This window comes from Amphibalanus amphitrite, unplaced genomic scaffold (genome assembly GCF_019059575.1).
Source record: "Amphibalanus amphitrite isolate SeventyFive unplaced genomic scaffold, NRLGWU_Aamphi_draft 000564F_arrow, whole genome shotgun sequence".
In the NCBI taxonomy this organism is placed as follows: domain Eukaryota; kingdom Metazoa; phylum Arthropoda; class Thecostraca; order Balanomorpha; family Balanidae; genus Amphibalanus; species Amphibalanus amphitrite.
In genome coordinates, this window is record NW_024882058.1 from 169,099 (window position 1) to 192,385 (window position 23,287).

The 23,287-nt window shown below is 50.3% G+C and overlaps 1 protein-coding gene across 1 annotated transcript; it reads right to left on the reverse strand.

Annotated features, from left to right (window-relative positions):
- Positions 1 to 853: 853 nt before the first annotated feature.
- Positions 854 to 22,243, reverse strand: LOC122393940. Its single transcript, XM_043390422.1, has 2 exons — positions 22,108 to 22,243; positions 854 to 2,466 (listed from the first exon to the last, which is right to left on the reverse strand). The coding sequence occupies exon 2, from the start codon at positions 2,462 to 2,464 to the stop codon at positions 968 to 970; it is 1,497 nt and encodes a 498-aa protein (XP_043246357.1). The 5' UTR covers positions 2,465 to 2,466; positions 22,108 to 22,243; the 3' UTR covers positions 854 to 967.
- Between the last annotated feature and the right edge of the window lie 1,044 nt (positions 22,244 to 23,287).

Genomic DNA, 23,287 nt, shown 5'->3' on the forward strand with positions numbered 1-23,287 from the left:
CACACCGAATAATGCCTGGTGTACCGAGGAGGCGATCCGGTTATATTTATTATACCGACTTTGCGCCGTTCGTCGCTCAGCTCGTCTGTGTAAAAGGGCTTTTTTGGGGGGATAAAGAAAAGAAACGGGGTTTGGTTTTCTTTTGGGGGTAACAATGTTAATAACAATATTAGTCAAATGAAGTGTCATCGAATTAACTGTACCCATTGTACTGTACCCTGAAACGGGGCTTGGTTTTCTTTTGGGGGTAACAATGTTAATAACAATATTAGTCAAATGAAGTGTCATCGAATTAACTGTACCCATAAAACATAAAAAACATCTGGAATAAAATCAATATTAAAGGGACCCTCCCACCTTCAAAAAAGTTAATGAATTAGCATGGAAGTGATGTCGCTCGATTCAGAAAGAGCAAAAACGAATATGTACCAAATTTCACCGAAGAATATTCACCGGTTTTCAAGATATTAGACTTTTACTTTTGTTTACTTTTTTCTGGATCTCCGCTGTTCCTAGCGACTTCATTTCGGAAGTGCGGCGTTCGCGGCAGATGTTGCGCGCAAAGCAGTATATACCACCGCGTGCTACAAAACGTTTTAGTCAAACATTTAAAAATCGTTAGATATCTGCGCTGACGTCACACATTCAGAGGGGTATTCCTATGCATTAGCCCCTCTGAATCAAAATGCTGCAATTTTGAAATTCAATATTTCCGATTTAAGGGATTTCTCGATGTTGTGAGTGCCGAAACCGGTAATTGTGAGCCAGGGACCCCATTTTGGCTATCTCAACTCAAATGTAATGTTAAGGTGGGAGGGTCCCTTTAAGAAAAGAACCAACTTTATTGGCTTGCGACACACTCGGTTTTACACACAAAGACACAAAGAAATAACAGGCTGTACCATTGAGTAGGCTGCACATCAAATAATTTTCGGACTTTCACGGGCGCGAACATCATTGCGCCCAACTAATGGAAGACACAGTTGTGGAACACTCCAGAATACACCTTCGGCGTCGCGTCACCTCTGGCCCAGAGCGGCAGAGGCGGCGGTGGTCTTGTTACATCCGCTTGGTGCAGTGGCACAACCCCTACGGGAGCATCCCAGCGCTCAATGCCAGCACCTGGCGGAAGGCGCGGTGCACGTGCGTCGGTCACGGTGCGTGGCGCTACATGCTGTGGCGGATGATCACGTCGTGAACCCGCAGGTACAGATACTGGGGCTTCTTTGGACGTCTCCTTTGACGCTTCAGGGCCACTGGCCGGCGGCGCCACGTACTGGGGAGCTGAGGACGGTCCTGCCACTGCACCATCTCCAGCCTCGGTCTGTGGCGGCGCCACCCCGCGCAGTGGCCGGGTGATAGCGCGGGTCTCGTCCTGCAGTTCTTCTGCCGTGCGATGGCCCGTGTACCACTGTAGTGTCATTGACGATCTCAGTCGAAGCCGCGCCTGTATGACTGTGATCGGGTACCCCAGCCGTAGCATGTTGGTGCCGAGGGTGTGACGCACACAGTGATTTGTGTACCGTCTTGATGTCCCCGCTGCGGCGCTGATTCTTGGCATCAGCTGATCAATGGTATGTTTACCGAGTGGTGCGTTCACATACCAGCACGCAGCGTCTGGCTCAACAGCCATCTGGCGATCATTCTTTGCCTTCTGCAAGAAAGCATCCTGCTCTGGATGGAGTTTCGACAGGTACAGTTTGAGAGTAGAAAACATGTAAACTCCAGCTTCTACGTCATCTGTGATTTGTGTAGCTCTGCGACAGGTCGCATTGGGCCCCGTGTGTTGGTAGTTCTTTTCCATGATAGCTTGGTCGATGACGTATCGGAGCTTGCCATGCTGGTCGCGCTCCTCCACAAAGCTGTCCTTGCGGAGCTGACGCCATACTTCCCGACCCCTGTAGCCGAACGTCATGGAGAGCATGTAGTACACATATTGCTGCAGGATCGTGGGATTGATGTACGTCTCAGGAGTGGCGAAGTACCTCCTTACTAGCTCTTGATCCGCCGGGTCCAATGGCTGCTTCATTTGGTTTGCAGCACGATTCGTGCCATCTAGGGCGTAGCGTCTCTTAGCAGCCTTGAATGCTGCGTTGGAGCGCCGGAATGTAGAATCAGCCGACATCAGTGGCATGTCTGGGTCGTGCTCTGACATGTATCTCTGCAGGCCCGCTCGCAGTACTTGAAGGGAACTTGGCGTAAAGCCAGGGCCGCCGGTAGTGTGGACCTCACTGAAAAATTTATACAGGCTCTGGTCCAATGCCTGTAGGTCGTTTCGGTATGCAAGGAGGTCTTCTTTGACGTAGCGAACATTTGGTCTGCGCTGCGCCCATCGTCTATACGTTGTTACAGCCCATTCCGTCGTCTTTCTTGTGTTCGCTGGAACGCATTCCGCCACTCTATCTGCCAGCTCTTGGGAAGGCAAATCGCTGTTTTCTTCACTGTCAGTTACATCTGAATCCATGTTTCTGTAATCGACAAGCTTTGCGCCGATTAAAGTTTAACTGTTTCACCGGCGAGAGGAGCCCGGTGACCATATGATGTCTGGACAGGAATTTAATTCAACGGTTTTGCGCGTGATCGTCTGCTATTCAATTGTTGCTTCAGGTATGAACTCGAAGCTGTCCTAGATAATGCAATTAAATGTTTTATTATGTACAGCATATTATTAGAATGTTAAACACTCTTGTTCATGCTTAGAGGCTTTACTGACCAATTAGTAAAGTGTTTTATATAGCGGATGCCGCGATCGGAGCATCTCAAGGTGCACTATGTTTTCGCCCATTCAGCTGATCACGGCCAGGTGTTCGGCTGACTCAGGGGGGCGACACGGCTATTCGCGCAATGTATTCATTTATGGGCCGCGCGGGGCCTCGCGATGACGCGGCTGGAGGCAACAGCTCAGCGCGCTAGGATACTTCTGGCAGTCACCGTGCTTCTGGCGGGGCCGGGCGCTGAACGGTGTGCAATGAATGGGTTATGCACGGTGAGGGTGGGTTATGGTCGGGCAGACAGAGATGAGGTATTGAATTTGAATTGACATCAGCAATCGGGTGGGGAAGGAGAACGTTTCTAATCGAGCTTGGGATGGGGAAAGCCGAAAATATCACGATCGGCTCATAGCCCCGACAGGGCCGGGCGCCGTACCATGTGTAGTATATTTAGGCGGGCAGACAGAGATGAGTTATTGGATTTAAATTCACCTTACCATCGGTTTCTGGTGGGGTTTGAAGACGTTTTTAGTCAAGCTCGGAGTGGGGCAGCCCACTGGCGGATCCAGGGGAAGGCATTTGGGGCCAATGTCTTCCCCCACAACCAGGGCTGAGGGCAGCGCCCGAAATCGCTTTTCGAGAATAAAAGAAAACTTCACAACTTTTCTGAGGAAATGTTGGCTAATCACACTGCACAGCAATGCGCAAGGAACCGAAATCCGAGTTTTTTAAAATTAATTTCGAGAAACCTTTTTGGGGTAAGCCCCCGCAGTGTCCAAGACCGCTTCCTGGATCCGCCAGTTGTGAATAAGTCACGGTCGATACCGAGCTTCGGCGGGACCAGGCGCTGTATACGTTGTTCTTTCAATGAAGAGGTGGACAGACACCTAGCCCCACATCCTACTGCTATGCCCGTGCTTCTGTGGGTGAAGCACTAAAGCATCACGGAATCCCACAGGACCTGCGAGTCGGCGAGGTGGCCGCGGCCGCCGGGTACTGCAGCTCCCTGTAGTTGCCTGGGACCGATGGCAAAACAACAGCTCCGGCGGCCGTAGTAATTAGTGAATTCCCGTAATATAGAGATCATATCCTCAATGATCTCCATTACCATTTTATATTCCTAAACAGTATGACAGACCAATTATGCTTGCCTTCGTTCAGGCATTACCTCTGATGGTCATACGCCCAGTACAACATGTGTTGTCTGTCAAACGACAATCGACGACTGGATCCCTTCTCATCATCTCTTAACCCTCGCCGGACCCAGCTGCCGGACATTGGTCACGTGACCACATTTTCCGTGTGACCTTGAGTTGGCACCAGATTTTGTCGACAGACGTGGCGCAGCTTATTTTACTGCATTATTTTAGATACTAAATATTTAGGCGTGTGGTGGTAAATGATACCGTGCAAATAATATTGAATCATCGGTGACATAGTTACCATTGATACTTGAATAGCATCAATAAAATGCAATTAATCTATTATTACTCTTCCATTGATTTTATTGTGTTTGCGGGCATAGGTAGAAACTGAAAAGCTGAGCCTCCAGCTTACAGTTGTTCTATGCAGTAGCGGCGGAACACCTTCAATTAAGGGGGGTGGGGCACTGCCGACTTTCGGTCCGATTCTATCCATGCAACGCCCATAGGGCTAATGTTAAAATGCCAAAATTATAGGGGGCACGGTGCCCCGGTGCCCTCCCCGTTCCGCCGCCTATGGTTCTATAACTCTTAATGCATAAATCAATGCTACTGAGGGCTGCAAATTTGTTTTTTACCTATCTTTAATAACTGATGCCCTACCTTCATCTACCATTATTTGTAAGAATCTTGCATCAATCATCACCAGACTTCTTAGTTTTTTTTTACATACCTACGCCCCAGCCGCGAGAGTGGGCGGGTACGACTCCCTCGCCTTAATTGAGCTAGCCTCGCGGGAAAAACGAGCATGTGTGCCGTTACGGGACCGGGGACGCAGCGATTGATGCACGGTTTAAAAGTCTCAGGTCAACTGATGCCCTCTGAGGGTCAGGTCAAGTGCCCCGAGGGCCAAAATACGATTTCGGGTTTTGAAAAATAACTTTGTCAAAAAACGGCGCAGAGTCGCTATTTTAGTACCATCATGTTTGTCATGCTCCGGTGCGTCAAAATGGTACACTTTTGTTTGGGTGGGGTCAACATAAGGTGTTCACATCGGATCAAAGCCAGGTCAGAGGCACTCAGGTCACGAACTTGGTCGGAGGAGGTTATATCGCACATCATTCGATTCGGTAGGTCTTTCCGAGTCTATTGGCGACTTTTCCGACTTGCCAGCTCAATTTTATCAGGAGTTATTGACGAAAAAACTTGTGACATTTGTGACGTCATGAATGACGTCACGCGAGGTTAAAGATGCAAAAGTGAAGCATTGGACATTGCAAGAATTGCATGAAATTGCGATTCCATGTGCTTGAGCTAGGTTTAGATCATTCTCGGCGTCAAAATTACAGATTCCATATTTTCCCCATTGACTTGTAATGGTGACGTCGCGCGATCGGCCTGACCTCATGTGACCTCTAGGAGAAATCTGAGATATACAAGTTTTGAGACTCCTAGAGGATACTAGGTCCTGTAAGTATCATCTCGCTGTGACAGCTCCTCTGGCACCGAGGGCATTGCGAAGTTTCGGTATTTTGGGACTATTGCAGAGGTTCACGTGTGACGTCATAAGTCAGTGACCTGACCTGAGACGGAAATGCAATTGGTTTCCAAAGATGCGTATGGAAGCAAAGATAAGGTGTGCCAAATAGCAGCCCTCTAGCTGTAAGGTGTTTTGAGCTATCGCCAAAAGTCGTGAGTGGAGCGCTACTGACTCCTCCGGTCGGCCGCCGGGGGTAAGGAGGCGTGCAGGGTATCGGAAAACCACCTGGTACTTTGCGAATTTTGCCGATAAAAATACGTTTCTTATGCCAACTTGTAGCCAAAAGACTACTGAATCTCAAACCAGTCGTATCCTTGCACTAAATGGCTTGGTTTAGACACGATATGTCTGAAAAGAAAAGGTCCCATGTATTCTCTATGGGCGCCGCGAGGCCGTTGGCACCAGAGTTTCGGGAAGTGCCCTCGCCACAACCGCACGTGCAGATTTGGTCACGTGACCAAGCGCATTTGCCGCCACTGTATTTATATACACTGTGGCCGGACCTATTGGTTTTCTACATACGCGCCGGCCGAGGGGGGGGGGGCGGGTACGACCCCCCCTCGCCGTTTCGCCCCTGGTGGAGCTAGCGCGTCGCGGAAAATACGAGCGTGTGCGCCGTTACGAGACGCAGAGATTGGTACCCGATTTTAAGGTCCTAGGTCAACCGGTGACCTCTGAGGTCAGGTCAAGTGCCCCAAGGTACGGTTCCGTTTTTGGTGAATAACTTCGCAAAAAACGGCCGCAGAGCGCCGATTTTGGCAGCATCGTGTTCGTCTCGCTCAGGCGCGTCGAATGATATGCTTTTTGTCCGGGTCAGGTCAACTTGGGGTGTTGACCTCAGGTCCAGGTCAGGTCAGCACCCCCAGGTCACGAAGTTGGTTGAAAGGGGTCATGTCGATATCATTCGATTCGGCAGGTCTTCCTGAGTCCATTGGTGGCTTTTCCGACTCGCTAGCTCAATTTGATCAAGAGTTATTGACGAAAAACTAATATGACCTTGATGACGTCATAAATGACGTCACGCAAGGTCAACATTGCAAAAGTGACGCATCTAACCTTGCAAGGAGTGCATAAAATCACGATTCTGTGTGCTTGAGATAGTTGGAGATCGTTCCCGGCGCCAGAATAGCAGTTTGAATTTTTCCCCATTGACTTATAATGGTGAGGTCACGAAAATGACCTGACCTCATATGACCTTTAGGAAAAATCCGAGATATACAAGTTGTGGGACTCATAATGGATACTAGATCCTGCAAGTTTCATTTCCCTGTGACATCTCCTCTGGCAGTGAGGGCGTTGCGAAGTTGCGACATCTGAAGACCGTGCAGAGGTTCACTTATGACGTCATAGGTCAGTGACCTGACCTGACCCAAAAATGCGGTTGGTGTCAAAAGATGCGGCTTGGATCAAAGGTCAGGTATGCCAAGTTTCAGCTCTCTATCGCCAGCGTGTTTGGAGCTATTGCGAAAAAAAAACCCTATGGGGGGGGGCGGCACCCGCCCCCCCCCCCTCGGCCGGCGAGGGTTAAGCCATCGGTTGTCAATTCACCCACCCCGTTTCCCTAAAAATAGACGGTCAGATTCGGCCTGGGTCCTTACGACCCCTTTACATTCGCCAGAGACGGGATCGGATCGCCGTTATTGCACCCGTCTAATGTCTTTAATACTACGACAGCTTCGACCACGGACGTCGGACGGGGTGATCGTTCCACGAATGTACGCACCATCCAGGCCTAGGATGCATCGAGGTTTAAAAGAATGCAGTCTGTAGATCAATCAACATAACAATGGTGGTATGCAACCACATTAAAATATCTCCCCGGCTCCCGCAACGCTCCAACGCCCCTCCGTTATGCATTCGCCTTGTGTGTCCGCCGAGCCGGCTTGCCTCCAATGACGTCATCGGCCGGCCGGCGGCGTTCAAGGTCAAACGGCTGGTGTCCTTACCTGGAGTTCTATAGCCTTGGGCTGACTGTGGGCGGGGGGGAGTCTGGATCGAAAGCTCAAGGAGTGAGGTTGCGCTCCTGGCTCTGTTAAAATGTAACCTAAAGCTAAATACAATGTAATGTTCTTCACTTTTGATTATGTCGATTCACCTTCAGTAAACACGGGTTTTCATTTGGTGGCAGCGGTGGGATCGACTTAGTCGAAATGAAGTTTGGAGCCCGAACCGACGTCCTCGGCTTTCGCGGCCTCAAGATGAAGAATTCAAGAATTCAACTGACTGTTTGAAATCTTCGGAGCAGCTATCGCCATTCAAGATGTCTGCTGTTGGTTTTCCGGCTCTGCAACACTCTGACGAGTTGTCAGTTAGCCGGTAAGGTCGGTCGACTTCGCCTTTTGTCCCGACTGAAGACTGCGGCATGTTGGCCGCTGCACGGCGACTGTCCAGCAGTGCCGTCTGTTCCCGCTAGCACTGAGCTCCGCTTCTTGAGCTGTGCTACGGTCGACTGATCCTCGGTCCACTTGGCTTTGCAAGTGTCGACTGAGCGCCGTTGCTGCAACACATTTACTCATCAAGTTTATCGGAAGATGGACCAGTTACAAGCCGTCATGGAGATCGACCAGCCCAGGGCTATCGAAGCAAGAGGAGCCTAGTCCTGGACCGCGCTGTTTCCCTGCTTCTACAATCTTCGTGGTACCTACCGGCTACCTGCAGTCTCAGCTGTGATGGAGGTGACGTCCGTGAGGAGGCTGAGAGACAGCGATCAGTGCGCAGTGGCTTGCGGTGATCTCGGCCCAGCCGTCACGCTGCTGCGGCCTGCGAATTCGGTGTGCAGTGCTCAGTGATTTGGTGCGCGAGTGGTGAGCGAGTGACGAGTCCAAGGCCGTATAAGAGAGGTAGAATCATCCCGCGATTTCCAATGGACCGGTCGCTAAGCATTAGCGTGACGTCACTGGTGGAGACCGGGCGGCGCCCGGCTCCAAGCTGTACGTCGGGTACATTTGGCACCGTATAGTTGTTATTACTGAACGTAACGACAACCAATGACTCTTAATAACTTTTTTACTCACCTAAAGCTGATTTCCTTGCCGGTACATTGCCGACCCGAGCCCCAGGGTTGACAATCATGGGATATGGGTCGGATGGGCGACCTCGCGACGGGAGAAGGAACAATTGCAATTGTTGTGCCCGCACCGCCGATTGCATTCTCCATCTGCATCGGGGGGGGGAAGCAGGGGGCACGTGCCCCCATCGGATCAGGGGGCCTCTCGGGCCCGAGGGGCCTTGCGACGCCAATTGGCGGCTGAGAGTCCACGCTGGCATCTTTCGACTCAGAAGGGCCCCATGCTCTGAAGAACACCTTATGTGCTCTGAAGAGCCACACTTCTATCCATAAGAGCCCCACACCTGCTTTTTAGTGTCCCTTGTCGGCCTTTGAGGGCCCCTTGCCGGCTTCTCAGGGCCTATTGGCGACCTCTGAGGGCTACTTGCCGGCCTCTGCGGGCCCTTACCGGCCTATCAGGGACCAGCAGCTCCAAGGGTTCCACAAACGCCTGCGATGACCCCCTAAACCAATGGTTGAAGGCCCCCACAACGGCGCCTGCGAGGGCCCTCACCGGCGGCTGTGAAGGCCTCACACCGGTGCCTAGCTGAGGGCCCACACTGCCACCTCTGAGTGCGACCAGCACCCTTGAATGAGGTCCCGAAACCAGTGCTTCATATCGGCGGCGATCTGGGGGCTCAACGCCGGAGCCTCTGACGGCCTCAGACGGGACCTGCGCATCGGACGGCCACTCACCGGTGACTTTTGAAGGCCCCACACCGACGACTCTGAGGGCCCCACTGGCGTTTGAATGTATCTTGCTGGTCTCTAAGGACTCCACAGGGCTCCCGAAGGCACCGCAGACCTCTTGAGAGCCCCTGTCGGCCTGTAAAGTTTCGAGCCAGCAGCTCTAAGGGTCCCACACCCGACTGTGACAACCCCACACTGCATGCAGTGTCTCTGAGGGCCCACAACGGCAACTGTGAGGACCCTCACCGGCGCCTCTGAGGGCCCACAGTGGCACCTCTGGGGACCCCGCACCAATGCATCTGAGAGCCTCACACCGGTACCTGTGAGGGCCCACACCAGTGCCTCCAAAGGCTTCATAACCGGCGGCCCTGAGGGCCCCACACAGGTGATTTTGAGGGGCCTACCGAAGGCATCACACAATCCCTTAGTCTCGCTGAGCTTCTATCCCAATCCCATACCGGCTTCTATCCCAATTCCGGCTCAACTAATTAGCAGCCCCCCCCCATGGGTCAGCAGCGCCGCGCCGGTGCCGGGGGCCAGCGCCATCGGGGCGGCAGTCGGCCACGCGCAGTGCGCACTCAATGGTTAGCGCTTAGCACCGACGGCTAGCGCACGCCCGGTGTGTTATCGGCCGTGAGCCGCTTCAAAACGGCTGCAGTAACTAGTCGATATAGGTAGTAAGCAGATGCAGAGATGCAGGTGGATTGATGACCGGCAAGCTTTTGTGTTTTACGAGGGTGAAGGGTCGAAGTCGGCTGCTAAGTGGTGAGCGGATTTTATCAGATGCCGGTTCACCATGACCTTTGTCCGGGTCCTGGTACCCTGACGCACTCTTGGAGAGCCGAATCACAGCAAAAATCCACCCACGACTGTATCTATACGGCTTACGCTTTTCTGAAAACGTCTGCGTTTGGCCTTCTACGGGCCCGGCCGGCCGGCCGGCCGCGCCGGCCCCGATTGGCGGTCCTCCAGTGACGTCACCGGTAGTGTTAAGCTGATTGGCGAATAATACATGGGAAGAACCGGGACGACATCCCCCTGGACGAGTCGGCACCGCCATAGCGATTGGCGTCCGACCTCCTCGCTGCTGGTGGTCGGCACCAGCCGGCCGTATTGTCCACCGCGACTCGGCTCGGAGCTCTGCCCAGCTCTGCGGCCCGTTGGCGCTGCACTGGACCGCGTCAGCTGATTCGAGGAGCAGCAGGCAAGGCGCCGGATGGAGAGGACTGGCAGTCACTGCACTCACGGTACTGTGCCTGGGGAACTGGGATTTCGGGGTCGGTGAACTGTGTTTTGAGTGTTTGACAATGAACAATTCAGTAGTGGTGTCAAAGCAATGTGCGAAAAAATCAAAGTGAATACGCAATGGAAATGATATTAGAGTTCACTGTAAAGCTAGGTCAGGTTTGGCTAACCAGTTAATGTGGTACCTAAGCAGGAATTTAAAATGAGTTCTTTTAATGTACAGTAGGTCTATTAAAAAAGTCCCCAGCACCAGTGGGCGCTGCCTTCGCTGAGCCGAACCCCCGTCTGCCCGTCCCATATCGCGCCGGGCTCAGGTCAGGTAGGGTCAGCGGGACCGCTCGGTCCGGCCCGCGGGCGGTGGACGGGCGGCCGGTAACGCTTTCCGCCAGCCATCTGTAGAATCCAACAAACGGGACGGCCACCGCTCAGCGCAGCGAAACCGGTGTTAATGAATGGCAGTAGATGTTCATGGCCACAATGATTATAAGATAGTCATTGTTAGCCAGTGCCCCACAGGAATGCCTACTGCCTAGACTCTCAAGCCCTGTTGGAGTGGAAATGGGGATTGAGCATCATTCTTATAACTCAGCTTTGAGCATTTAAGTGGTATTCGAAGTAGTGTCAAAAGTAGCAAAAAGAAGAAAAGATACTTCAGCCAATTTTAGATCGGGTCAGAGCAAAAGATCATGTCACCAGAGGTCATCGATGATAAAATTTTGCTTGGACAGGGTGCGTTGCGCGCACCGGTGCATTGGGTTTCCAATTTCCATGGATGCATCAACAGACTCGGAAGCTCATAACGCTAGCGTGGAGCCGAATTCATATCAACCGCCGCAACAATGCATGGCAGCGCAGCGCAGCGTGCTGCAGCGCGGGGCCGTGAAACACCGCCCACGGCTATCCATGTGTCAGGGCAATCCAACCCACGTGATGGGCTCGGCCCCAGCGGAGCATGAGGCCCAGGACTCCCGCCCAGGCCCCCTGTCTCCCCCTAATTCCTGTCATCCTTACCACTCTGAAATTGACCGAAAGAGCCTAACCTATTACCTAACACAACAAGCAGCTCGTTTACCGCTATGTCTGAATAATATTGTCAGATTTAATTAAGGTCAACGGCTAAGCACGTACCTAAATAACAGCAACTGCCATCATCGGTATTATGAGAAAACAAGTTGCTTTTCCACAAACACTAAAAGTTTTAAGCTAAACTTGCATGCAATTAATTTTACCAGCCTCGTGTTCCTCTTATCAAAACGCTCGAATGAATCAAAAGTTGATCTTTTAAGGTCATTTGAAGAATTTGGCCGATGTTCAAAGACATGACCTGACCAGAAATAGTCATGATGCATAGCAGGATATTAGATCCGTATCGTGGAACTTTACAAACACTTTAGATGATTTCATAACTTAAGCATGTCTATCAAAAATATTTATTACATGGCTCACGTGTAAGCTGGGTGTGTGATCATGCTTACGAGTATGTTGAACGCAACTGATAATGTTCTGTTGGCCACAATTTCTATATTTAATTTATCCTCCCGGATTTCATACTTTTATTAATGACACCTTGACGATGTCGAGAAAAAAAAACGCTTAGGAGATTAACAGCCTGAGATACATTCAGTATAAGGAAGGGTCAAGGGTGCTAGATTCCTTCCGTCCTCGCTATCCTCAGGAAAAACCAATTCGCATCGCCCCTAGTCTTCATGCTTCCCTCTCTGGACTGGAGGTCACCCCACCAGCCAACCTGCATAGTTGATGTCGGTTCCATTCCAGGACACATAATCCTCTTCGGGTGACCGTTGGGGAGACGACTGGAATGCCCCGACAGGGCAATCGTCCCACGGGAACAGTCACACTTCCGCAGATCACTGTCACTGGCTCGCACAACCAAATTTCTACACCAGAGCATAGTTATGTTATAGCTCTGCAAGGGCCTTCTCAGACCGAAAAAGATGGCTCCCAACAAAACAAACAATTTTCTCATTCAGTATTGTATCTCATCAGGCACCACATGTTTTCAGACTTCAGAGTGTTTATTATGCGTTCCGTCCAAAAAAGCGCAGTTCAACTTTCTCCCATTGACTTTAGCGATCTCAAAATTGACTCGACCTTTCTGTCAGCAATGTCAAACTTGCAAAGTAAACGTTTCAAATACATTACTGTTGCCCATTGAAATCGCTGAAGGTTCTAAAGCGATCGGTTAGTCGATGCATTTAGATATGATGAGCACAGGAACTTTCCTTGAGGTAAGGTCACTTGACGTGACCTGGTGTTATGACCTTCAATTGAAAGACTTGGACGGAAACAAATGGGTCATTTGAAATCTTAAAATGTTAGATTTTAACAATAATTGCGAACACTATCCCGGCCAAATAGTGAGTGAGAAGGGAGCGATTCCCCAACCTCATGTTTAGCTCCTATAATTGAGCTAACTGCTAGAGCCTCGCGGAAAAAAACGAGCGTTTGCGTCGTTACGTGACGCAGCGACTGTTACCCCATTTTAAAATATCAGTGACCTCTTAGGGCAGGTCAAGGGCCCCACGGCATTGGATTGGTTTTTGGTGAAAAACTTCGCAAAAAATGGTCGCATTATCGTCATTTCGATACAATCGTGTTTTCTGTTCTCAGACGCGTCGATTTATATGCTATTTTGCTTAGGTGAAGCAATTTAGGATGTTTAGGTCAATGTCATGTTAGGGCAACACAGGTCACGAAGCTGTTGAAAGGAGGACATGTTGCATAACATTTGATTCGGCAAGTCTTGCAGAGTCCATTGATGGCTGTCCCGACTGGCTAGCTCATTTTGATCGGGAGTTATTGACGAAGCACTCCTATTGACGAGCACCCCGTCACGCAAGGTGAACACTGAACAATGCAAAAGTGAAGCATTAAACCTTGCCAAGAATGTATGAAGTCACGATTTCATGTGCTTGAGGTATAGTTTTAGGTCATTTCCGACGCCAAATTAACAGTTTCCATATTTTCCCATTATGCTTATATGAGACTAAGTGCATTACGGATTTGCATCATTTTATCACCGACAACCGTGCAGTCTGCAGAGGTTTACTTAAGACGTCATAGCTAACCCGCGCGGGGCTGATGGGGGTAAATTTTACCCCCCCCCCCCCCTCGCGAATTTTTGCAATATCTCGAAAACGGCGGCGCGCAGCGCCGCCAAACTTTCAGTACCTTTTCTTACATCAATTTGACACGTTCTCTGAAAATTTGAGCGAAATCCGTCGGATTTTTTTTTTTTAGAAATTGACGTTTTAGTGACGTCATGTTCGCCATTTTCGCCTCAAAAACGGCAAAATTTCAAACACCGCTTACATCTTCATTTTTAAAGGAATCAAGACGTAACAAAAAGGTTATACGTAATTCTACTTTGTTTATCAAATGGCTATCTCGGTTTTTAGAAAATTTTGGATTTTGGCCCAATTTTTTTTTCTTCAAAAAACTGATTTTTTTGGGAAAATAATTATAACATCCAAAATTTTGAGTGTATCGAAAAAACCGGAATATATTTCAGAGAAGTGGTCTATGTGCACCTACATACCAATTTTCAGAAGAATCGGTTCAAAAAATGTGGGATTTATTCAAAATTTTATGACGTCACGACACACAATTTTTTTGAAAAAATGATTTTTTTGGAAGTTCTAGACCTCGTACGAAAACAAAAATAGCACAATTCGATTCGCCGTGAAAAACTGCATCAGATAGACACCTTTTTAGGCCTTAACAACCAATTTCAAAATTTGACCTCACTTGACCTGACCTTGACCTGACCTCGACCTGAAAATCATCCATAGGTGGTCCACATCACTTATTGAGTGTGCCTATTGAATTCTATGAGTAAAATGACCCATAAAACATGTGTCGCACATGCCCTTTTCTATATTTTGTTTTTGGTGACCTGACCTGACCTGACCTTGACCTTGACCTCTGAATGATATTGCATGCAGCGAATATTGTCTTGGTAGCCTAAGAACACGTTTTGGGCAATCAGTCTCAGTCCATGACTCCATTCTTCGGCAACTACGGTGCAAGGCCGATACTGTAGGAACTTGCAATTTGTACCCTTGACCTGACCTTGACCTTGACCTCAAACTTTAAATTAAGTACATGTTTTTAGTTGTTCATGATGAGATCTTTCGATGGGCGTTTGAATTTTCCAAATCGGACCATTAGTTCGGGAGATAACAGGGGTAAAATTTACCCCCCCCCCCCCCCCCCTCCCAGCCCCGCGCGTTCGGCTGGAGACTTCAGCCCCGCGCGGGTTAAGTGACCTGACATGAAAACGTGGTTGATTTAAAATGATCCGGCTTGAATCAAATGTAAGGCATGTGAAATGTCAGCCTTCTATCATCAGTGTGCTTTGAGCTACCACAAAAAATAATACAAGGTGGCGGCATCCACCCCTTTTTCTCGGCCGGCGAGGGTTAAACCTCGTTTCGATTTATTGCAGATAAGGATGCGACCGAAAACAAAGTATTTATCTGTGTCTAGAACGGCCGCTGACTTGTTGGACAAGATCCCCAATCCTAATTTGCTAGATGGGAATAAAATACTCGGCATATGATACATATATACCCCTCGATTTGCCCTCGCGCTAAGTCAATTCTCATCATCACTGTCGCTTTTTTATCCGAGATGATGTCGCCGCTAAACGGGTTGTTTTGTTTGCTTGCTTGCGTTGAATGGTCATTCCGTATTATTGAAGGATTATGATATACATAATAGGAATGGGGCAAGGGAGGATATGCACTGCAGTGCAGGTGTTTAATTTAGATCACAAAGGCATCATTTCCGGCATCGTGCAGTCACTATCTTCCCTCCTCTGCACTGCGGCATCGCTGCGCCCCACACACGGCGTCCTCACTCCACGGCCGGCCGCCGCCAACTGACCCACTCGCCGTGCGCCGCGACCTGACCCGTGTCACTGCCGCAGCCTGCGCAATAGAGTCGGGGCTGGAATCCGGGGGTTCGGCCGGCCGGCCGCCTCTGGAGCGGGGGACTTTTTTAGTAGACCTACTGTACCGGCACCCCGTTTCGGTGGGAAGGGCTCATTGTCCCGTTTCCGTGAGGACTTTCAAACGTTTGGTCGGCTTCAGGGCTGGGATGAGGACCAGCAGCTGGCTTTTCTGCCACTGACCCTAGAAGGCATTGCACGGGATGCTTATGATGCTCTGAGCTCGAGTCAGAAAGGATCCCTGGACAGCGTTTTCAATGGTTTGCGGGAAACGTTCACAGTGGGGACCACAATCGACGCGCACATTCGTCTGACCGAGTTAAAGTATGACCCCGCCGAGTCTCTGGACGAGTTCCTTGTGCGGTTTAAGTCTCTGGTAAGGCGCTCCTTCCCAGATCAGCCGACTGATGGTCTGCTTTTTAACTACTTTCTGTCAGCCGTCCCCGAGAAATATCGCTCAGAGATTGTGATGGCGGGAATTACTGATTTCCCGGCCGCCGTGCAAAAGGTGAGCAATATCCGCAGCGCTGAGGTGCTGCGAAGCGCGTCAGTGCGGCAGGTAGAGGTGCAGGCGCCGATGTTGCGCCTGATACTCGATCGCATCGAGCAGCTCGAGCGGCGTCTGGACGGCCCCGGACGCCCCGAGCGGACCGGACGGCGCCGCGGGTCGCAGCCGTCCCGGTCAAACGAGGCGCCAGCGCGCGCCTGCTGGGCCTGTGGTGGCGCTGATCACGTGCGGTCCCGATGCCGTTTTCGTGATAGCACCTGCCACTCGTGTGGTAAGAAGGGACACCTGGCAGCCGTGTGCCAAGCTCCGTCGGGAAACGCCGACCGGGGCCCAGGTCAAAGCCCGAGGCCGGGTCCCGCGGCACCTCCCGAACAGTAAATGATGCTGGTGACAGCGTACAGCTCAACCCAGATATGACTTTCCCGGCTAGGATCTGTGGGGTTGAGTGTAACTGTTTGTTGGATACGGGCTCGACGATAAGTATAAGGCAGTGTTTGATGCTTTACCGAACGCCACTTTGAGCATGACAGCGACACGGGCGCGGACGGCCGCGCAGGAACAGTTGCCTCTCCTAGGGAGAACTGTCCTTTCCATTCAGATAGGTCGCGTACAAAAGACTGTCCCCTTTTATGTGTCAGATGTGATTGATGTGCCCTGCCTGTTTGGCATTGATTTCCTTCAGCACGTGCAACCCTGTGTAATAGATCTGCAGCGGAGATGCCTGAGCTTTGTGCCGTCGGAGGCAGTTCGATCTGTTTCAGCGGAGGCAGTGACTGTAGGAACCGTAGTTCTGGGCAAAGATATTACCGTTCCACCCGGTAGTGAGACGGTGGTTCGTGGGTTTTCTCACAATTGTGACTACAGGGGTTCTGCTCTGATTGAACCTTCTTGGGATAAACCGGGATTAGAGGTTGTGAGGAGCATAGTGGAAGTGTCTGGCACGAGCGTTCCATTAGTATTGCGAAACAACTCTGATCGTTTTGTTACTGTTCCCAAGCATGCTGAGCTGGCTCAGCTAGAGGTAGGATTTTCAGAGGAGCCTAAAGTCAAAGAGTCTGAGCTTAAAGAGTCTGTGAACTTGGAAGAATTAGTGAACTTAGAGGGAGTAGATATTACGTCATCACAGAAAGCTGCCCTTTTTCGCGTCCTTAAAAAGTACGAGTCAATGTTCGATGGTCATGTGGGCCACACCACTCTGGTGGAGCACCGTATCGATACGGGTGACAGCCCTCCGATCAGACAGGCCCCACGTAGAATTCCGCCGCACCTCAAAGAGGAGGTGAAGGCTCAGTTAGACGAGTTAGTCAGACAGGGGATCCTAGAGGAGTCAGAGGGCACGTGGGCGTCGCCAATTTGCGTGGTTCGCAAGAAGGACGGGTCGGCGAGAATAGTGGCCGATTTACGTCGGTTGAACTCCGTGTCTCGAGTCCCCGCCTATCCGATAGCCAGAATAGATGATACGCTAGACGCGCTGTCGGGATCGTCGCTATTTTGTACCCTTGATATGAACTCGGCTTACCATCAGATGTCAATTGCACCGGAGGATAGAGAAAAGGCAACGATCGTGACACCTTTCTCGTGTCTGCAGTACACACGGGTTTGTTTTGGTCTCGCAGGAGCGCCAGCGAGCTGTGCTCGTCTGCTGAACTTAGTGCTAGGAGATATTGCGCCAGAAAAATGTGTGAGTTACTTTGATGACATCATTGTGCACGGGTCAACCTTTCAGAGTGTTCTGGAGTCACTGGATTGTGTTTTGAGTCGTCTCATGGATGCAGGGTTGACTTTGAACTTGAAAAAGTGTCAGTTTTTCCGGAAAAAGGTCACCTATCTGGGACATGAAGTGTCAGGGGAGGGTATCAAGGCCGATCCTGTCAAGGTAGAGAAGGTGCGTGACTGGCCTGTGCCCAGATCAGCCAAGGAGATGTCCAGTTTTCTAGGGCTAGCTTCGTACTTTAAAAGGTACATTAAGAACTTTGCGGATATTGCAGCGCCGCTATTCCGCCTCACGATTAAGGATCAAAATTTTGAATGGTCGGACAGCGCTCAAATTGCTTTTGCTTCATTGAAAAAGGCCTTATGCGAGTCACCAGTGCTTGCGTTTCCGCGTTTTGATTCAGAGGCAGGTCCATTCATTTTGGAGACGGACGCCAGTGGGGAGTGTATGGGAGCCGTTTTGCTACAGGTGCAGAATGGTGTCGAGCGTCCAGTCGCGTACGGCAGCCAGACGCTGTCAAAGTCACAGAGAAATTACTCTACCACGAAGCGCGAGTTATTAGCGTGTGTTCATTTTGTGCAACATTTTAACCACTACCTTCAGGGAGCGAGATTTCAACTACGTACTGATCATAGTAGTCTGCAGTGGTTATTGAACTTTAAGAACCCCACCGGCATGCTAGCCAGGTGGTTTGAAGTTTTGGGCAATTATCAGTTTGACATTTCTTATCGTCCGGGGGCCACTAATACAGCAGCTGGTGGTCTGAGCCGGCGCCCCGAGAGCACAGCTGACGCAGGCGTGCAGACTGAGGGAGCGTGGTGCCATCAGATCAATGAGAGTCCGTGGTCCGCCAGCTTCATGAAAGAAGAGCAAGGTAAGGACGCAACAATTTCAGAGATCGTGAAGCATCTTTCCTCGGGACAGCGTCCACATCGCCGCAGTGTCGACAGGTCCTTGCGTCCCCTGCTGAGGCAGTGGTCCCGACTGACCCTTCTTGACGGTGTCCTGTACCGAAAGTACCGCAGGAGGGCGAGAGATGAGTTTCAGCTGCAGCTGGTGATCCCGCGATCTCTTGTGACCGGTGTGCTGACGTCACTGCACAGCGGCCCGACTGCCGGTCACCCCGGACCGGACAGACTACACGCAGCAGTGACCCGACGCTTCTTCTGGGTAGGGATGTTGTCAGACGTCAAGGAGTTCTGCAAGCGCTGTGAGCGGTGTTCATCCAGAAGTCAGCCGGTGCCGAGACCGAGAGCCGCGCTGGGTGAACTGCATGCTTCCGAGCCGTTCGAGACGGTAGCGATCGATTTTCTGACTAACCTACCAGTGACGCCGAGTGCTGGTGTGAGGTGTTCCCGCTGAAGGATATGACGGCCACCACAGTAGCGTCCACTCTGGTAAGTGAATTCTTTTCCAGGTACGGGTGCCCGAGAAAGCTCCATTCGGATTGTGCCGCCAATTTCACGGGACAGGTGATTGCCGAGATGTGTCGTCTTTTCGGCATCGAGAAAACAAAGATAAGTGCCTATCATCCAGAGGGTGACGGTAAGGTCGAGAGGATGATGAGGACTCTGCTCGACATGCTTTCGAAGTATCTCGACGCCAATCACGATCAGTGGGACGAGCACCTCCCATTGTTGATGCTGGGGTACAGATCGCTCGAGCACAGTGCGCTGGGCTACAGTCCGTATTTTCTCAGATTCAGATTCAGATTCAGTTTATTCAACGACATCCTCACATAACCGAGGCTTTTCAGACGTCACGTCACAGTTGAAAAATTGTAGAAGTATCTCTATTGTAAAAATAAAAAGTATGTATACATAAAAAGGATAAAAGACACAAATACACAGCTAAAAGATAAACATCACTCATCGCTCAGTGCAGCCATCAAAGCACGCTTAAAACCGGCCATGGTTACAGCACACCGCACTTCACTCGGTAAGTTGTTGAACTTCCGCAGTCCAACATTGGATAAGCGTCGCTCGCCCGCGCAGGTTCTGGCACGGGATACCACTAATCTGTCTGCGTGTCTTGTGCCATGCTCGTGGTCAACACCAACGAACAGCGACCTCAACTCCCGCGGTTCCCCCGTCGCAAGTATACGGCGCACGAGACAGAGTTGGTGATACGTGACTAGTTTTGATGCTGTCAGAAATCCTAGACGACGTGTTTCATGACTTATGTGTTCGTATTTCTTCTTACGACACACGACTCTGGCACTGAAGTTTATCAGTTTCTGTATGCGATGAAGCTGGGTTATGCCGCAAGTTCCATAAATTGACATACAGTACCGGATGGTTGACAGCACTAACGACAACACGACTTGCTTGAGAACAGAGTGAGGTATTACGTGACTAGCATGGACTAAACCTAACAGAGTTCCGGTACATTTTCTCACGAGGTGATCGATGTGGTTGCCGAATGTCAGATGCCTATCCATGTGTACGCCTAAATTCTTCACTTCGCGGGATTCACTGACTGCAGTATTGCCCACTCTGACAGACACTGTGGGGACATCCCTCAACATGGCCCTGGTTCCAAAAACGATCACCTGCGTCTTTGATGAGTTTAACTTCAGTGAGTTTTGGGCAAACCAGTCAAACAGCAGCGATAGTTCGCTTTCCAAAGAATTAATCATATCAGATATGTTCTGTTTTCGACCAGATATCCAGATCTGAGTGTCATCTGCGAATGACACAAGTTTTTTCTCATGTTCGGTAAAGAGCCGCGCCTGCCTGTGGAGGCTGAGCTCCAGGTTCCAGTCGCGAGCAAATCTCAGACCGTCACAGAATATGTAGATAAGCTACGCGAGTCTTTGAGAATTGCACACAAGCATGCGCTACAGGTATCTGACGCTTCACATGGGAAAAACAAACGGTTCTACGAAAAACGAATGAATGAGTTTGAATACAAAGAGGGAGATTTGGTATTTTTGCACAAAGCTGTGGTTCCTAAGGGACAATATTACAAGTTTGTGAGACCGTGGAAGGCTGCGGTGATTGTAGCAAAGGTAGGGGACTTGAACTATCGTATCAAGGTCACGGGCTCCAGGAAAACATGACTGGTTCACCATAATCGTTTGAAGCCGCGAACTGAGCCGATAGTTACCCCACCTGTGCCAGAGGTCACTGAGAGTCAGGATGAGGCTGGTGCTGATGCTGCGTCACCGGTGACACGCGCTCAGACCACGCCGCCAGCAGAGACAGAGTCGGTCTCCGTGGACAGTGGGTCAGTGGATGGCCCGGCTGGTGTCACAGCCTGGGCACGATTGCCCATCATCGGCACAGCCGTGCAAGGTAAGGAGCCAGCGATTGAGGAGCAATCGTCCGGCACAGTTCAGATGGCGGTGCCGACACCCGAGTGTCCGCCGGTACCCCCGCGGTCTGAGGTACCGCCGCCGGTGCCAGCCAGACGGTCCGAGCGACGGACTCGACCGCCTGATCGCTTTGTTCCAGTCTTGTAGGTAGCCTGATTAACATTAATGCTTCAAAAGGCAAGAGGTAAGAGGTGCGCTCAAATTAACGTAAAATCAGTCGCCCTGATTTTCCTTTTAACTAGCTCAGCAGACAATCGGTTGGCTCCTGGCGCCGGAGTGCGACAGATTTGTTTAACTCTTTATGGAAAGAGAGTGTGCGCGTCGAGCTAGATTCGGTCAATCCCTGGGGACGTTTCTGATTGACATGTCAATGTCATTAAACTCAGTTTGAGTAGGAGCCCTCTAGCAGCCTGTTCAGAGCATCATGGCATGGGATGTAAATAGCATGGTCTGGTTAGCCTGTGTTTGGGATGGGACCCAGGGTACCCATTGCCATCATTGACGGTTAGCCATACCTGTTCAGCTAGGTAGTTGATAAGTGAGCGATGCTGTGCGATGACGTGTTTGTGTTTTTCGTTGTTGCTGACTGCCAGTCAAAGTCAGCCGGATGCTGCCAAGCATCATCTAGCGACCACGGTGTTATGGTGTCGCGTGGCGCGTGCTGATGATGCCGCATGTGTCAATGAGTGTTTCTAGATGTAAGTGCACGCCTTTCATTCAAAGGAGGGAGAAGTGTAATCGGCAAGCTTTGCGCCGATTAAAGTTTAACTGTTTCACCGGCGAGAGGAGCCCGGTGACCATATGATGTCTGGACAGGAATTTAATTCAACGGTTTTGCGCGTGATCGTCTGCTATTCAATTGTTGCTTCAGGTATGAACTCGAAGCTGTCCTAGATAATGCAATTAAATGTTTTATTATGTACAGCATATTATTAGAATGGTAAACACTCTTGTTCATGCTTAGAGGCTTTACTGACCAATTAGTAAAGTGTTTTATATAGCGGATGCCGCGATCGGAGCATCTCATGGTGCACTATGTTTTCGCCCATTCAGCTGATCACGGCCAGGTGTTCGGCTGACTGTGGGCGGGGAGTCTGGATTGAGAGCTCAAGGAGTGAGGTTGCGCTCCTGGCTCTGTTAAAATGTAACCTAAAGCTAAATACAATGTAATGTTCTTCACTTTTGATTATGTCGATTCACCTTCAGTAAACACGGGTTTACATTTCTACAATTACTTAAATCACATTTCAACAATCGTCCAAAGAAGTTTGGGCACCTAGGTCTCAAAGCTCAGAGTTATAAAAAAAAAAATCGGCTCGAAGCTAGTTTTGAATCATTCAGATATCTGATGGATCCTATATATGGCCTTGGATGGATCTCATGCGTTATCAAGATTCATTCAGTCATGTTTTCAATGCAGTTTAACCCTCGCCCGTATAGGGGGGGGGGGGGTCGAACGGACCCCCCATGGTTTTTCGCGACTAACTCGCGTAAAAAACGGCCGATCGCGACGAAACTTTCAGTACCCTCGCGTTAATCAATTTTACACCTACCCTTAAAATTTCATGACCCTGACCCCAATGACCTTTGACCTGTGACCTACTTTTCGAGACCATGTTTGGCCGGAATCGCGATTCGGCGTATGTCGGCTCTCATTAGCCGCGCGTTTGCAGGCTTTTCGTGGTTTCAAGCGTTCAAACATGTGATATGATGTTGCCCCCATGCATTAGGGTGGGTGTCAAGGTCATCTGAAGTTCAGGTCAGGTCATTGACCTTTGGTGACCTCGGTTCACTTATTCGAGTTTTACATGTTTCTAGGCCAGTTTTTGGAGCTGAATTCGAATTTAGCAACCATATGAACATTTACTAAGTAGTTTTGGTGCCTTCGTAACATGTTACGAAGCTGTCAGAGGCGGTTGATACCTACTAGGAATACCCGGCAGGACCCCTACTGGTTGACCTGACCTGACCTGACCCGACCTGGACTAAATGCATAAAGACATCATCTGTGATCAAAACTAACATGATATTCGTGATCAGCGCCCCGAAAAACCCCATAGCAGTCACACTTTACGACGTTCTAACAGGTCCCGATTTTCCCGACTTTTGGGTCATTGACCTGACCTGGAAGGTCAACCAATGACCTAGGACCTTAAAATAAGGTATCATCGGCTTCCTCTCGTCACGGGCAACACGCTCGTTTTTTCCGCGAAGCTCTAGCTCGATCAGGGGCGAAACGGCAAGGGGGGGGGGGTCCAACGGACCCCCCCCCCCCTTATACGTTCGCGGCTGGAAAAACACCAATGTCCAATACGTTATACGGGCGAGGGTTAAAATGTATAAATTTTCATGAAACGTGCAAGTTCTTGCGAAACAAATATTTGGGCTCCACCACGGGAAGAA